At 37.7% G+C, this 15000-nt stretch overlaps 1 protein-coding gene across 2 annotated transcripts; it reads left to right on the top strand.

Annotated features, from left to right (window-relative positions):
• The first annotated feature begins 2717 nt into the window (after nucleotides 1-2717).
• LOC109097918 (palmitoyltransferase ZDHHC15B-like) lies at nucleotides 2718-9526 on the top strand. 2 transcript variants are annotated; one of them, XM_042737840.1, is made up of 12 exons: nucleotides 2718-2928; nucleotides 3239-3265; nucleotides 3457-3551; nucleotides 4335-4455; nucleotides 4544-4613; nucleotides 4744-4776; nucleotides 4903-5023; nucleotides 6188-6320; nucleotides 6498-6624; nucleotides 7976-8088; nucleotides 8949-9012; nucleotides 9232-9526. In XM_042737840.1, exons 1-11 carry the CDS (start codon nucleotides 2811-2813, stop codon nucleotides 8987-8989), a joined length of 999 nt encoding a protein of 332 aa, XP_042593774.1. In that variant the 5' UTR covers nucleotides 2718-2810; the 3' UTR covers nucleotides 8990-9012; nucleotides 9232-9526. The 2 variants fall into 2 exon arrangements, with proteins under 2 accessions (XP_042593774.1, XP_042593775.1); XM_042737841.1 differs by having other exon boundaries at nucleotides 2794-2928; nucleotides 3167-3265.
• Nucleotides 9527-15000: the final 5474 nt, after the last annotated feature.

The raw sequence follows: 15000 nt of genomic DNA on the forward strand, positions 1-15000 counted from the left end.
CACACAGAGCCTCACACACTCACACACATACACACACACACACACACACACACACACACACACACACACACACACACACACACACACACACAGAGCCTCACACACTCACACACGCAGACACACACACACACAGGGCCTCACACACACACACATACACACACACACACACACACACACACACACACACAGCCTCAAACACACAGTGCCTCACACACACACACACACACACACACACAGAGAGAGAGAGCCTCACACACACACACACACACACACAGAGAGAGCCTCACACAAACTTACACACACACACACACACACACACACATACACAGATCGTCTCTCACACACACACACACACACATACATAGAGCGTCTCTCTCACACACACACACACACACACACACACACACACACACACACACACACACAGAGAGAGAGAGAGAGAGAGAGAGAGTCTCACACACACAAATACACACACATACATGCACACACAGAGCCTCACACACACTTACTCTATATAAAAGGCAACAGGAGAGTTTACCTGTCTTCAACAAAAGTAGAAGGCAACGTCAGAGGAAGAGGAAGAGTGAGGATGAGCGGGGGAGCCCATGGAGGATGAGGGGTAGAGAGAGGAAGAGGTAGATCTGGAGGAGGACATGGACAAATTTATCAGCTGTGATTTGAGCAGCCTTGGTTGACCATGTTGTAAACCGTGGGCTGACACTGAGAGAGAGAGCTCAGCCCAGCTTCAGCAGATATACTGTTGCTACAGTCATTCAGACATTTCCACAAGATTCCTTCTTCTACTGTCTACAGTACAATATAGCCTACAATATGACCTCCATCAGTACTATTTGGTAACATTCACTGTGTTGCGTGTTTGAAACGATGTCTTGTGTGCTGTCCTGTGACATTTAACATGTATTTTGACTGATTTACACAGGACTGAGGGTCGAGAACGTAGAGGAAGGGGCCCCATATTCACAGAGGAACAGGAGAGAGCTATCATAAACATGACCATTAATGTGATACGTCTCAGAGAAATTCAGACAAACATTCTGAATGACCACACAGTGTTTAATAATGTCCATCAACACTGGGACCAATCCTTACACATCACATACAGATGAAACCACTCAAAGTGCCATTTAACAGAAATTCTGGAGGAGTAAAGTCCTGGGGCATGAATATGTGGAGGGAAGTAATGTACACTTCAGTACTGTGCGCTGAGTGTGTGTGTGCTTTACAAAATGAGCCTGTTTCTAAAATCGTAAAAAAACTGTAATATAATATAATAACAGTCTTGTAGTGACACCTACTGGACAAAGAAAAATATCTATAACGATAATGAAGAACCACTGCATTTTATTCATAATTCATATGATTTTCTCCAGTTCTCATTCACATGAGGACTGTAACTGTTTTTTTAGCACACACACACACACACACACACACACACACACACACACACACACACACACACACACACAAATAAAATAATAATAATATCACAATGCTGAATATATTATAGTCTTATCAAAACAAAACAATATTCACATTATCACCATAGATTATAATAAATTATAAAGGAAAAAAAAAGGAAAAGGAAAGCTTATGAACAATAATGGATAATATTTTCATCACACAAATGATAGAAAATGACATAGCTTTTCAGTTGTGAAATACTGAAAATATTATTTTGCTTTGCTTACATCATTTGTGTTGTTTATTCATAATTACATGACACAAAACAAGAAATCTTTATCTCACTTTGTCTTATTTCTGTCATGTCAGTTCAGCATATCTTACATTTTATATCTTATATATATATATATATAAACAGTTTCTAAAGATACCATTTGGCAAGTGGAGCATCATTTGAAACAATGTACAATTTAATAAATGAATAGAAAAAAATACAAAAAAAAAATACAAAAACAAAATACATTAACAGATGTTTAGACAGACAGACAGACAGACAGACAGATAGATAGATAGATAGATAGATAGATAGATAGATAGATAGATAGATAGATAGATAGAAAGAAAAAGCTTTAAAATATTCTCATCAATCTACACTCCATTGTAAATTGGAGTGTTTATGACAATGCAAATAAATAAATAAATAATACAAATAAAAAGTTTTGTTAACTTATGTGCTACAGATTAATACAAGTAAAAGATAAAACATATTTAATTATATTTTAAAATATTATTATTATTTATTTATTTATTTTGCAGTTCTCCTTGTATTTAAATGGCTTTATTCACTACATGTTGTTGGCATTGTGCAGAGTTTAGAGTGCTTGGTCACAGCTAGTGATTACATTTACATTTTTACATTTAATCATTTAGCAGACGCTTTTATCCAAAGCGACTTACAAATGAGAACAGTAGAAACAATCAGATCAACGAGAACAACAACGGTATACAAGTGCTATGACAAGTCTCAGTTAGTCCAGTACAGAACACGTAGCCAGGGTTTTTTTTTTTGTTTTTTTTTGGGAATATGATAGAAAAGAAAAAAGGTAAGTACTAGTATTAGTTGGTTAAGTGCAGGCGAAAAAGATGAGTCTTTAGATGATTACTTTCGCAAAGACATTTTGCACAAAGTTATTTAGTGCCATGGCCTGCTATTAAGCGCACTTGCTGTGCCGCACATATTCGCTATTCATCAAGGGCAGCTCATGTAGTGGAGATGAGCAGGCGTACTAGTGGATGCCAGAGCGGATCGCCAGGCTCCAGCGGATGAGGAGCGCTTGTTGTTTAGTTTGACGGGCAGGCGCGCCAGCAGCTCCCAGAGCGGGCTGATCATGGCTCTGTCCAGAGCGCTCAGATGCTGTCAGAGGATTTTCTCCTGGATCCCCGTCTCCATCATCTCCTCCGTGGTTCTCTGGTCTTATTACGCCTATGTGTTTGAGCTGTGCTTCGGTAAGACCTCACAGTTGATTGGTTTCAACAGGGCTGACGGTTGTTCGTCTGTAACAAGGAAGTGTCATGTATAGTCCACAGTCAGTGCATAATAATAAATCTGTTTCAGTCTCTGTATCATCTCTCCCCTTTTAAATACCCCTGACATAGCGTTGTTTACGGGCTGTGTCTCAAAGCCTAGTGAGCTGCCTGACTAGTGACCACAGCGAGTCCGTGGTTTCTGTCATTTCTGCCCTAGTTAGGCGAGTCGCAAGGTTTTGAGACACCTCCGGGATGTTTCCGACACTGATCCTGATTCTGTGTGTTTCAGTGACTCTCAGTAATGATCTGGAGAGAGGTAAGTGACCTACACCTGCATCTGTGACTAACACATTCAAATCAGCACAAAACTGTAGCAATAAAGTGTGCAACTCTGATACAGTAACCGTGTCAGCTTGGGACAAAAATCACTGTTACTAGTAACAATGTGTGTGTGTGTGTGTGTGTGTGTGTGTGTGTGTGTGTGTGTGTGTGTGTGTGTTTCCACAGTGGGGTACTTGTTGATCTTCCATGTCTGTTTTATAATGTTCTGCTGGACGTATTGGAAGGCCATCTTTACTCCACCATCTTCACCGTCTAAAAAGGTGCCTATGATTTATGAACTTCTGAGTTTGTTTCTAAAATAGTGTTTATAAGGATCAGAATGTGGGAGTAAAGCATGTAGTTCATATTCTACCCCAAATTCTTTGATTACTGATATTTATTCACATGCTTTTTACGATAATTAAAAGATTTTATGCACAAAATCTTTACTTGTCACACAATTTCTGAAAGCTGACACTCAGCAGAAGCACACACCAAACCATGAACTAATTCTTGGATTTGACTCGGATTTCAGTTTCATAAAAAGTTTTTGCAAAACACAACACACACTTCTCTGTAGTGCTGTCAAACGATTAATCACGTCCAAAATAAAAGGTTTGTTTAGGTAATATGTATGCATGTGTGTGTACTGTGTATATTTATGTATATATAAACACACACACATGCAATATATATTTAGAAAATTTTAACATGTATACATTTATATTATATCTATATAAATAAATATATTTAATATGCAAATATAACATTTTTCTTAAATATATACATGCATGTGTCTTTATTTTTATATGTATACATAATAAATATACACAGTACACACACACATATATTACATAAACAAAAACTTATGCAACCAGTCCCTGAATCTGATGAGAATCACCTTTGAAAATAATAAGAATTACAAAATAATAAATAAATAAAATAAAAAATAAAAATGACAACTGTAGGTGAGAATTGCTTGGTTTGTCATTAAAATGTCACAAAGGCACAAAAACGTAATGGTTCAATTTCCTTTGAATTTCTTTGTTTATTCTTCTCTCTAGTTCCATTTATCGTACAGTGATAAAGAGAGCTATGAGATGGAAGAAAGGCCAGATGCTCAGAAGCAGATTCTCACAGAAATCGCCAGGAAACTGCCCATCTGCACGCGCGCTCAGTCAGGAGGTATCAGACACCTGGCAGCGTTTGCCAGTCAGACATGTGACCGGATGTGAACACGGGCAGCTGATCTTCTTTATCTCCGTGTCTTTAGCCATCAGGTTCTGTGATCGCTGTCAGGTGATAAAGCCGGACCGCTGTCACCACTGCTCCGTCTGTGAAACGTAAGTCCAGCACCGCATCATCCCTGTTCCTGAAAACAGATCTCTCCACACAGAACCCGTGTTTAATTAAAGTTACAGGATGTTGTTGAGCGGCACGACCTGATTTCACCATGTTCCTGTGCTTTTGTAGATGTGTTTTGAAAATGGATCACCATTGTCCATGGTAACTTATTTCATTCTGAATCAAGTAATCTATTGTTCTCACTTGTGTTAATCTTATCTCATAAGCAACATTACATTACATTTTGTACAGTCTGGAATGCTAGACATTGTATGATGTGCTCTTCAGGGTGAACAACTGTGTGGGATTCTCCAACTACAAGTTCTTTCTGCTGTTCCTGTCTTACTCCATGATCTACTGCGTCTTCGTGGCATCAACGGTGTTTCAGTACTTCCTCAAGTTCTGGGTGGTGAGTTTCAGCAAGCGGTTCTGATGGAGCTCATACTGTATCAACTATAAGCATGCACAAAATGCTGTTTTTGACCGATATCAGTAGTCCTGTATTATTATTATTCCTGTAGTCCTGTCAGAGCAGCACTTAAAACACACACGTACACCACAGTAACATTTGGACGTTTTTTAATGTAATTCAAACACATTCATACTAGGGATGTAATGATATCAAAATCTCACTATACGATAATATCAAGATATTTATTGCGATATTTTAAAAAAAGACTAATGAATCAGAAAAAAAACAAAAACATTTTGTATATTTTAAAGTTAAATTATTCTATCTAATGCACTTTGAGAGTATAAAATTAAGATCTCGAACCCGTGTCCTTAACTAAGAACACTTCAGAAAAAACATAACTAAGAAAAAGTCTTGAATTGACTTGTAGCTGAACTTTAAAGGGGACTCAACTCTCTTTTTATTTGTGATATACTGTCTCAGTCTAAATTACATTCACACTGGTGTTTGAGGAAGACAAACAAGTTAGAATATAATAACAACAACAATAAAGACAGTAATAGCCACATATTGTAAAACGTAAATATTTCATAGGTATATTATTTTTGCTTTGTGGGTTTACAGTGAATTTCTAACAGCGAGGAGGCATTGCTAGGCATGTTAGCTGTTATAAATGCACTGTAAACCACGGCTTCTTGGGGCTTATTGCTTTAATAATAAACCTGCTGCCTTCAAAGAAACATTAGTGCTCACTGCTCCTGGCTGAATAACTTTTGTAACGTTAATAATGATTAATCTATATTTAATTTATACTGTGAAGACTATGCAGTGTTATTTTACATTTAGTTATTACATTTTGCACCTGAAAATGTCTTTTAGACCTAACTGGAAAACCTCAAAAGCACTGTTTCCTGAATTTGTGTCTTTGTTCTATTCTATTAATTTTTTTTTAATAAAGTTATAAATCAATCAAAATAAAAACAAGCTCACAAATAATGACTATCCCTTCAAGGAAATGTACAGTGATAATTGTTATTTTGACTATAGCCAGAGTTTGGTGCAATAAATGTATTTATTTCAAAATGGCCCTGCGAAATTCCACGTGCTCTTCCATGCAATAAATGTTTTTATTTCAAAAGTTTCTTTGCATTTCTCTGTTAGGGAGATCTTCCCAACGGCCCTGCGAAATTCCACGTGCTCTTCCTGTTGTTCGTGGCGCTCATGTTTTTTGTCAGTCTCATGTTCCTGTTTGGCTACCACTGCTGGTTGGTGGCTAAAAACAGATCCACGCTAGGTATGAAAGCCTTTCTCCTCATGCTGAATTCTCCTTTACACTCTCATTGTTTTTGTTCGAGAAACTTTCTACTCCTTGCTACATGTTAAACTTGATCTTTTGCTAGCAGAAGTGATTTGTGTGGCTCATATTTCTGGTGTGAACTGTTTAACCTCAAAGAACATTCCTGTTTTTCAGAGGCGTTTTCTGCGCCAGTGTTTCAGAACGGGCCTGACAGGAACGGCTTTAACGTTGGGCTCAGCAGAAACCTCCAGCAGGTGTTTGGAGAGGATAAAAAGCTCTGGTTTATTCCAGTGTTCACGAGGTGAGCTCATGTAAAACTGCTCACAGTCTGAAAGGATGAGAGAATGCATTAAACTGATCACAATTTACACTCAAAACATAATGTTACAAAGGATTTATATTTCAAATAAATGCTGTTGTAAATTCTTTTGTACTTTTTTCATTGTATTTCCTCATCAAAGAATCCTGAAGAAATATCAGAATCCCCAAAAATATAAAGCAGCATTAAATCTTACTGTATTTATTGCAGTATTTTAGATTACTGTATTTTTGATCAAACAAATGCAGCCTTGGTGAGCAGAACTTCTTTCTTTAAAAAAAAAATTATAAAATTGTAACTTTGTTTTGGTAGTTTGTAAATAGTTAAATATTTTTAAAATAACATCACATTGCACATAAATTTACAATAACCTCACTATTAAAAAATAAATATAAAAATTATTGTACACTACCAGTAAATTTTTTGTAATGTTTTTTAAAGAAGTCTCTTCTGCTCACCAAGCCTGCATGTATTTGATCCAAAATACAGCAATTCTATTTGAATATATTTTAAACTGTAATTTATTCCTGTGATGCAAAGCTGTATTTTCAGCATCATTACTCCAGTCTTCAGTGTCACATGATCTTCAGAAATCATTCTAATATGCTGATTTGCTGCTCAAGAAACAATTGTTATTAGTAGTATCATCAATATTTAATACAGCTGAATATATTGTTTTTTTTTTTTTTTTCTGGATCCTTTTATGAATAGAAAGATCCAAAGATCATAATTTATCTGAAATAAAAAGCTTTTGTAACATTATGCACTTTACCATTCAAAATCTTGGAGTCAGGAATTTTTTTGCTTTTGTTTTTTTGGGTAGTAGAAATTAATACTTTTATTTAGCAAGGATGCTTTAATTTGATAAAAAGTGATGATAAGGACATTTATAAAGTTACAAAAGATTTCTATTCAAGATTAATGCTGTTCTCCTGAACTTTCTAGTAGTCAAATAAACCTGAAAAAAATCAGCTGTTTTCAACATCATAATAATAATAAATGTTTTTTAAAGCAGCAAATCTGCATATTAGAATGATTTCTGAAAGGATCGTGTGACACTGAAGACTGGAGTAATGATGCTGAAAATTCTGCTTTGAAATCACAAGAATAAATTACATTTTACAACATATTCAAATAGAAAACAGTTGTTTTAAATAGTAAAAATATCTTGCTCAGGATCTGTATTTTACTGCTTTTGCTGTACTTCGGATGAAATAAACGCAGGCTCGGTGAATAGAAGAGACTTCTTTAAAGAACATTACAAATCTTACTGTTGAAAAACTTTTGACTGGTAGTGTGAGTATTTCCCATGTGTTGTGTTTATCTGTCATAGTCAGGGTGATGGGCATTATTTCCCGCTGAGGACCCTGCGTGAATCTGAGAATCCTTTATTGGCCAGTGAGGGGAAATGGATGGAGGACGGTGGGTCAGATGAAGAAAGCGCAGGTGAGATCGCATTCAAGCTGAAATGCATCTACTAAAGCTTAATATGTCATTGTGTACTTCAGGCACATCTGATGTACTAAATGTGCCACTAAATGTCAGTTTTTCTGCAACTCAAATGCACTTCATTGTCATTATGTTAGTCATTTTAGAACATCTGATCATTTTGAATCATCTCATCACAAAAAATAGTTTGTTAAAGGGATACTCCACCCCAAAATGAAAATTTAGTCATTAATCACTTACCCCCATGTCGTTCCAAACCCGTAAAAGCTCTGTTCATCTTCAGAACACAATTTAAGGTAATTTGGATGAAAACCGGGAGGCCTGTGACTGTCCCATAGACTGCCAAGTAAATAACAGTGTCAAGGTCCATAAAAGGTATGAAAGTCATCATCAGAATACTTCATCTGCCATCAGACGTGCAATCTGGGTTATATGAAGCGACGGGAACACTTTTTGTAAGCGAAGAAAATAATGACTTTATTCAACAATTCCTTTGTCAGTGGTCTCCTCTGTGTCTCTCCATATCACCATATGCTCTTCTGTATCATCCGCGCCACAAGGATGTTGTTTCTACGTGTATTTAGCTTTGATTTGAAAGAAAACAACGCATCCTTTTGGCACGGATGACACAGAAGAGCATACGCAGCATACATAAATATTTTAAATTGTGTTCCGAAGACGAACGGAGCTTTTACGGGTTTGGAACGACATGGGGGTAAGTGATTAATGACAAAACTTTCATTTTGGGGTGCAGTATCCCTTTAATAGTAAGTGTGACCATCATGTGTTTACAGTTTATATTGTTCAAAGAAAGCTGATGTTAGTGTCAACTCTCTCCAATCCAATGTTATTTTCAGATGAAAATGGACCTTCAGTCATTATTAGGACGGAATCATAATCACCGGAGGGGAGGAATACTCTGTGAGTATGGATCTTAGTGGTGAAGGCAAGCACCATTATTACTATTAGTGTTAATAGTATTAGCTCATATGTAGGGTAAGTGATCAAAATGCAAAATGATCTGGTCCTTCACACTAGTGATCATGACAACACTACTCAATATACAAATCTAGATCTAGTAATTCCATTATTTGCTCATTTGTTCTAACACTAACATTGGTTTCTTGTTTATTTGACTAGTGGGATCCCAGTTGAGAGAACGCACCAGTCCTTGAATGAGACGACTGCATTCCAGATCCTGGATCATTCCAGAAAAGCCTGTTTCTAGAGAGCCAAATATATCGGGAACAGTGAGGATCTTCTTGTAATGCTGATTACTTAGAACTCGTGCTGAAGGTTATCAAGTGTATTGCTCATCTTTTATGAAACGGAGAGCCACATCAGGACAATCACTGGCATTTCCAGATGTCACAGTTTATGATCATGCTTTGATGAGGAGAGATGGACAGCTCTGATGAAATATGATATATATATATATATACCATGCTTTGGATGATTTCTAGGATAGATATACAGCTCTGATGAAATATGATATATATATATATATATATATATATATATATAGATAGATAGATAGATAGATAGATAGATAGTGCGATAAACCTTTGAAAACTTGGGAATGTCCAGATCATACTTCACAAAACAAAGTGAGATTAAATTAAGCCTGTTCATGACCATATTATTTCTAATATTTATATATGAAAACTTGCGAAAATGCAACACTAAAGTTGTGTAAATTGTGAATTATTTATACTTTTTGGTAGTATTTGCTATCCTACCTTTAATCTCTAATTAAAAGCAGCATGGTAAATAAATGAATCAAATAGCAATACAAAATCTGTATAGCAATAACGATGATAATTGTTGAGAATAATTAAGAACTGAGACTTACAGCAAAACTACAAATTCAAATATCTGGATGCACTGCAGTAATGAGAACTGGAGGGAAAATGTGCTTGATTATAATATCACAAAATAAAACAGGCTTCTTGTTTATCATGCAAAATATTAATTCCTTTTATGAATTCCCTTTTGATTTTGGGGTGAAATATGACACGGACAGGCTCAAACAGAGAGCTCTTCCTCTGTCTCGTGTGTGTGTGTGTGTGTGTGTGTGTGTGTGTGTGTGTGTTGCCACCATTAATACCAGTCTCCATACTGAGTTGGTAAGAAGTCAATCCTATGCATCTCTCCTCTGTATATCACTGTCTTTGGCTGATGTTTCTGAGCTTGTTTTATTCCTCTGACTGATTCAGACTGGGACTGTTTACTTGTGGCCAACAACAAGCAGTCTGGATTTACCTGCTTTCTTTTGCATTGTGATGCAATATAAAGACATTTTGATACCTCTCTCCCTGTAAATATTTAGGAAGAGGCTGCTGAGGTCAGTATTGTTTAGGACTCGTAAAACCTAATAGTAAAAATGCTTAATGTATTATTGTGAAACTGATGAAAACGATTGCCTTGTTTTCCTCTAGTGCAAAAGTAGATATGGCATCGCAGTATCGTATCGTATCGTAAGTGGACGAGTAATCTTTTTGAATTTGAAAGGTATGTTTGTGTGGCCCTCTTCAGATACTGTAATTGTCTGTGTAAATAATTGATATGCCTTATCATATGATTCTCACTTATGAGGATCCTTATTAGCCAATGCTTATTGTTTGATTTGCACTGCCCCTAATCTGAGGGCGATCATTGCTTCCTTTGACTGTGTATGCGCTCAAACACTTTCCTTGAACTCCATATCCACTACATGTTTAAGTTTGTCCAATGGTGCAAAATATGTATTGTTTGAAAGTTCTGTCTGATGATTAAATGTCAAGTCTTTAAATACTTTACTTTGGTGATCTCCACTTCTTGAAATCTAATATCACTAAGTGTTTCTCTACCGGAGCGCACAGTGTCCTTTAGGGCGGGTTCTGCTGCGCGGGGCGTGGAGACTCTCCAGTGGGCGGGGCTATTTCGCCATTCTCTTTCACTCTGTGTGAGTTTATCTACAGTAATGGACAAAATTTTGGCAGTGACATAAATTTTGTGTTTTGCAAAGTTTGCTGCTTAAGTATTTGATTTTTTATTTATTTTTTCACATGTTTCTATGGTATACTGAAAAACAATAATACAGACATCCCACCCTGCAAAAACTAATTTCAGGGAGGTAGTACCCCCCCTTCCCAATTTGGACAGGTTTGGGAAGCACTGATTTACAGTACACACATACATACAGTATGTACATACTTTAGTATGATGTTTTCTGTCTCAAATGGCTAAAATAAATGGTAATGCAACTCTTATGCATGCAGTTCATTTACAAACTTTCCTTGTTCTGTGATGTGGCTTGCTTTGCGGATTTGAGCGTTTTATTGGATGGTTCAAAGTCATAGCAGTCTGTCAATTACTTTATGAATTTTGCATGAAATGAGAGAAAACTGTTTGGTCTGCTTAGCACACATGTGACCAATCATCACCGATATGAGCAGCCATATTGGATTCTGAAGTTGGAGTTGTTGCAATTCATCCGAGACACCTCCGAGATGCCAATTCATAAGCGTGCCTTTTAAGAGATCGCACATTATGACTGGAAAATGTTAATGTATGTATTTTCATTTATTTGTATTTCAGAGTGTTTCAGGGTGAAAGGTCAAATGCAGAAAGGCTGACAGCAGTCTCAACTGGCAAAGATCACAATAATACTGCAATAATATATGTATTCGTCAAACCTCTGACAGCAATATAAACAGTAGTCTACAAAATAACAGTAGGCATTAGATGAATGACAGTACATCAGTACATCTGGTATTTTAATGCAGAATAATTAAAATGATGCAACATATTTACAGATAAAACATTAATTTCTAAAAATATTAATTTATTATTTTCATTATAGTGAATTAATCACTTTTTTTAGCCTGGTTGTTTGTTTGCCCTGGAAGAAAAGAAGCTCCATAGTACATTCAGCACTGGGCGATCTCCCGAGCACTGTAATTTGATTAGGTAAAGAATGACAGGCGTGAACTGTCCATTATTGGGTTATTTTGGAAGACCATCTTTGTGTCATTCAGCACTGGGCGATCTCCCGAGCACTTTAATTTCCATGGAATACCAACAAAAACCATCCAAGATCTCAGAACATCTATCTATGAATGAATTAGAAATGTTGACCAGAATGCAAAGGTCAGCTGGAACAGAACAGGAAGGTGGCAGCTTTCTGATTCCACATTCATAATGGCAGTTAATTATTAATTCTCAGAATATCTATCTATTGGGTTATCTAAGACCATCTATCTATCTATCACTATCATCTATCTATAATATCTATCTATCAATTACCACGAAGGCCCCTTCTCTTGGAATGCACATTATCTATCTATCTATCTATCTATCTATCTATCTATTCCCACCACCACCCCTTCTCTTGGAAGGACATTATCTATCTATCTATCTATCTATCTATCTATCTATCTATCTATCTATCTATCTATCTATCTATCTATCTATCTATCTATCTATCTATCTATCTATCTATCTATCCCCACCACCACCCCCTTCTCTAGGAAGGACACTATCTCCACCACCAACCATTCTCTTGGAAGGGTATTATATCTATCTATCTATCTATCTATCTATCTATCTATCTATCTATCTATCCCCACCACCACCCCTTCTCTTGGAAGGACTGTCTGTCTGTCTGTCTATCTAGTATATCTATCTATCTGTCTGTCTGTCTGTCTGATTTTCTGTCTGTCTATCTATCCCCACCACCACCCCTTCTCTTGGAAGGACACTATCTATCTATCTATCTATCTATCTATCTATCTATCTATCTCCACTACCACCCCTTCTCTTGGAAGGACACTATCTATCTATCTATCTATCTATCTATCTATCTATTGTGGAGTATTGGGTTTTATTATGAAGCGGGGGTTTTATTATGAAGCGTCTTAACAGGAAGTACCGGAACTACTAGGTGCTGGGGGTCAGGTTATGGAATGCCCAAAATCACGACACGTACTTGATAATAAATGCTGTTCAGTTGCTCTACAATGTGTCGCTTGAATCTATGCCCAAAATCACGACATGGTGTCAGAAGTCGGGCGGCAGTAAGAGCTTAATCGCCGGGGAGTGAAAGTAAGCTGTTCTGGGAGTGAAAAAGAAGGTTTTATCGGGAGAAAATAATGTCGGATACAGAGGGAGCGGGAGCAAGCGCACCGCATACGCTGCCTCGCAGGCTAACGCCCCAGCTACAGATAAACAGCGGCAACAATGCGAACGCAAATCCACCCCACGAACGCCACATTCACCATACAGCCTCCCGAAAGCGTTTGATTTTTCTAAGCCTCAGCAATGGTAAAAGTGGATACGGAGATTCGAAAGATTCCGTCTAGCCAGCAATCTGCATCTTAGCTCAGAGGCTAACCAGGTAAACACGCCCATCTACTGTATGGGGGATGAAGCGGATGACATTCTTCGAGGTCAAGCTTTATCGGACGTTCAGAGACAACAGTACCAAGCGGTAAGAGACACTTTGGACATATATTTCGTGCCCAGGAAAAACATTATCTACGAGAGAGCCCGGTTTAACCAAAGAGTGCAGCTAGTTAATGAGACTGTTGACTCGTTTGTCACCGCACTTTATGCTTTGGCGGAAAACTGCAACTACGGTGCACTACACGATGAGTTAATAAGAGATCGCCTCGTAGTGGGATTCAGAGACACTAGCTTAGCTGAGAGATTACAAATGGACAAGGATTTGACGCTGGAGAAGGCAGTAAATCAAGCCCGGCAGTCTGAAGTCATAAAAAGGCAACAAACAGACATTAGAGGAGAGAACAACACGGAATTAGACGCTGTGTCTGTGAAATATAGAAAACAAACAGAATCCAAAACAACAGTATCCAAAATACAAGTCCCCAACTCAACCAAAATTTCACAACGAAGTCCAAAACACCAAAAGAGAAATCCTGCTACAGATGTGGTAAAACACCTGCACATGCTAAAGTTCAATGTCCAGCAAAAGATGTGACCTGTCATACTTGTGGTAAAAGAGGACATTTCAGTAAGGTGTGTAAGTCTGTTAAATCCGTGCATGTGATAGAGACAGAGAAATATAATGACACACCCATGTTCCTTGGTTCTGTGGACGCAGGTTCAGATCCTTGGTATGCAGATCTTACCATCAGAAACCACAAAGTCAGATTTAAGATAGACACTGGAGCAGATGTGTCAGTTATCCCAGCCCAGATGTACTACAGTATAAAACAAAATGTGACAGAGTTACGTAAACCAGACAGACCATTGTTTGGACCTGGAGGCACTCCTCTCAAGGTATTGGGTATGTGCAAAGAAACATTGTGCAAAGGTGAAGAAGAAATTGAAGAAAACGTATATGTTATCGAAGATTTGCACATAGCGCTGTTGAGCAGGCCGGCAAGTGTCAAGCTAAACCTTGTGTCTAGAGCAGATAGCATAGACATGAAAGAGCTAAATGAGAAATATCCGAAGCTGTGTCAGGGTTTGGGGTTAATGCAGCAACCTTATACTATTAAGCTGAAACCTGACGCTGTTCCTTTTTCCCTGGCCACACCAAGACGTGTCCCCCATTCCTTTGTTGGGAAAAGTGAAACAGGAACTGGAAAAAATTGGAGTCCATGGGAGTAATCAGCAGAGTTGAAGAGCCAACTGAATGGTGCTCAGGTATGGTCCCTGTGCCAACCAAAAATTACTCAGTGCGCATTTGCGTGGACCTCACTCACCTCAATGACGCAGTGTGCAGAGAGAAGTACATCTTACCTTCAGTGGAACAGACACTGGGATCCCTGGCTGGAGCAGTCGTCTTCAGTAAGTTAGATGCAAACAGAGGGTTTTGGCAGGTCCCGTTTGTCACCTGAGTCAGCACATTATACAACATTCATTACCCCTTTCGGACGCTACCATTTTGACAGACTTCCTTTT

Source organism: Cyprinus carpio, chromosome B14 (genome assembly GCF_018340385.1).
Source record: "Cyprinus carpio isolate SPL01 chromosome B14, ASM1834038v1, whole genome shotgun sequence".
Taxonomy (NCBI): domain Eukaryota; kingdom Metazoa; phylum Chordata; class Actinopteri; order Cypriniformes; family Cyprinidae; genus Cyprinus; species Cyprinus carpio.

What these genes read in the sequence shown, in the direction of transcription:
- LOC109097918 (XM_042737840.1), top strand. Translation starts at nt 2,811, where the DNA reads ATGGCTCTGTCCAGAGCGCTCAGATGCTGTCAGAGGATTTTCTCCTGG. An exon ending in CAGTAATGATCTGGAGAGAG is followed by an intron (nt 3,266 to 3,456) that starts GTAAGTGACCTA and finishes GTGTTTCCACAG; the next exon opens with TGGGGTACTTGTTGATCTTC. An exon ending in TAAAAACAGATCCACGCTAG is followed by an intron (nt 6,321 to 6,497) that starts GTATGAAAGCCT and finishes CCTGTTTTTCAG; the next exon opens with AGGCGTTTTCTGCGCCAGTG.